The 2,700-nt window shown below is 42.0% G+C and overlaps 1 protein-coding gene across 1 annotated transcript; it reads right to left on the bottom strand.

The window, feature by feature from the left end:
* LOC8064374 lies at nucleotides 1,530–2,021 on the bottom strand. The gene has a single exon (XM_002450625.1). The coding sequence runs from the start codon at nucleotides 2,019–2,021 to the stop codon at nucleotides 1,530–1,532; it is 492 nt and encodes a 163-aa protein (XP_002450670.1).

The following is a 2,700-nucleotide window of genomic DNA, read 5'->3' on the forward strand; positions in this document are numbered from 1 at the left end:
GATGCAAGCTAGCACAACATCACGGAGTACAACTCTGTCATATAGTCGAGCTGGTCGTTTTAAGATACACCATCGACGCTGCAATACACCAAGGGCTCTCTCAATATCCTTTCTTGCCCCTTCTTGTTCCTGGGCATTCAATTTATCCTTCTCAGCGATAGGGAGTTGAATTGACTTAACAAAAACTGCCCATTCAGGGTATATCCCATCAGCAAGAAAATACCCAATGTTGTGTTGATTTTCATTTACCATGTACTAAGCTTGCCCTTTTAACTCATTGATGAAAATAGTGACTGGTTCAATACAGTATATCATTGTTTGATTCAGCTGATCCAAAGAATGCATGCCAAATCCAAAGATCAAGTGATGCCACAGCCTCAAGAATCAGTGTAGGTACTTTCTGATCACCCCTAGTGAACTCACCCTTCCATGCTACTGGGCATCTCTCCCATTGCCAATGCATGCAGTCAATGCTGCCAAACATACTAGGAAACCCTCTTTTCTCACCAAGTTTATGTAGACATTCTATGTCTTCCACAGTTGGGCGCCTCAGATATCTCTCGCCAAATATTTCTCTAACACCTTTCACAAAGTTCTTCAATGCCTCCATTGCAGTAGTCTCTCCTAACTTCAAGTATTCATCTAGTTCATCTGCAGCACTACTAGTAGCAAGTTGGCGAATAGCTGCAGTACACTTTTGTAGTGGACTGAGCCCTTGCCGATTAGCGGCATCAACCCTCTGAGTAAAATAATCATCTCTCACCCAAGGCATTCATGATGCGTTCAAAAAGTGGCCTAGACATACGAAACCTTCGGCGAAACATGCTCGAAGGATACAGAGGATTCTCTGAAAAATAATCATTCACTAGTTGCTGATGTGCTTCCTCTCGTGGGCCTCTTGATGTATTTCCTAGGATTGGATCGGTGGTCTGAAGCCTCAGCTGCAAGACCTTGAATGGTGGACTGCAATACCTTCGTGGCTTCACTGACAACATCATCTACGATCTGATCCTGAGCAAGGAATTCATCCAATAGATTCAAAGGTTCATGACCACCATCGGGGTTGTCATTTCCTCAGACATCTTTGCATAAGAAAATAGAAAAGGTAAGGAAGAAAGCAACCGATGCATAAGAAAATAGATGGTTTCAGTAAATCATGGTCACCTCAAATAAGAGAAGGCCCTTGAACTCCACCAGGAAAGAATAGGAGGTTTTGGAATAGAACCAGGAAAGAGGAGGATTTCTAGCTCCACCAGGAAAAGATAGGTGGTCTTCGTGTGGTTATATATAGGGAGAAGTTGTGTTTTCACCCTAAATTGCAGCAGTCAAACTACAATGGTCCATTCAAACTACAATGGACCATTCACACTACAATGGACTGTTCACACTAAAAAATACCATTCACACTAGAATAAAGATGCAGCATTCACAATAGAATATAAAAATGCAGCATTCACAGTAAGAAATACCATTCACACTAGAATAAAAATACCATTCACAATAGAATAGAAATACCATTCACACTGACCTTAGGCCCCAAGTAGCATTTCTTGCATCTTTTCAATTGTCTTCTCATGTTTGGCCTTTTGAGCTTTAGACATGTTACTTGAATCTTTATTCAGCAGGGTATTGTAGACAGTGAACATTTTAGCTTCTTTTTCTGCATTTGCTGCCTTCAAATTTGCATTTGATATCTCAATCTGTGCTTCGGTGACCTTTCCGAGATCCATCTTCCTATCTTCTTGTACCTTGACAAGTTTTTCAACAGTGTCTCCAAGGTTGACAATTTCATCCTTAACTTTTGCCTTCTTGTTCTTTCCATTGCGCTCTGCCTTTGCACTTTCTCTACTAGGGGGACGCTTTTGTTCATCTGGAATATCAAATGCTTTAGTCTTGTCCTTCTCTGTCTCAAACAATGCTAACCATTTGGGCTCTTCTTTTAGTATCTTCCACCAATGCACCAATGTAAAAGGTTTTCCAAACCTGTTTACATACATCTTCTGTGCCTCTTTCTCCAGCATGTCATCCGAATATCCACTTGTATGCATCTGACATACTTGAGTCGAATAGTCATTGAAATCACTGATCGATGACTTAAGCCGTGACCAGTGAACCTTCAATTGGTTTATTTCTCTTCTACGCTTCCCTTCCCCTTTCTTGTTGTTTGATGGATTTTTGGTTATATTAAAACCCTTACGTTACCTGTAGAAGAGTGTACTTCTGAATACATAGAAGAGGAAGATATATATGGGAGATGTATGTGCTCCTCTCGTGTACGCATGCATCTAGGAGAAAAAAGCTAATAGTTAGCTTCTACGTGCTAGAGTCCCATGCATGCACGTAGAGATGCCGGCAATATATGCAAATAAAGCAAGCTAACAGGTGTAGTCCTAATTTGTACATACACCCGTATACGTTCGGAACTGGCTGTAGAGTTCATACGTGCGCCGATCCGTGTCACATATTTTTGTATAAGATTACTTGTATGTCAATTGGGCCAGCTAGACGCCGAGGTGATGAGTCTGGAACCTTGGTCAGATGTGCGTCCGGCGTGGCACCGCACAGCAAGTAGTTCGGAACCTTCCAGAAGCGTGCATGGCTTTTGGTGTACAATCCTACGCGAGTGGAACACTATAGCGTATCCTAGGTTGATTCATGCTACGCAATGGGTCTCTACCATGCTTTGGTCCATGTGTCAGG

This window comes from Sorghum bicolor, chromosome 5 (assembly GCF_000003195.3).
Source record: "Sorghum bicolor cultivar BTx623 chromosome 5, Sorghum_bicolor_NCBIv3, whole genome shotgun sequence".
In the NCBI taxonomy this organism is placed as follows: domain Eukaryota; kingdom Viridiplantae; phylum Streptophyta; class Magnoliopsida; order Poales; family Poaceae; genus Sorghum; species Sorghum bicolor.

What these genes read in the sequence shown, in the direction of transcription:
- LOC8064374 (XM_002450625.1), bottom strand. Translation starts at nt 2,021, where the DNA reads ATGCTGGAGAAAGAGGCACAGAAGATGTATGTAAACAGGTTTGGAAAA.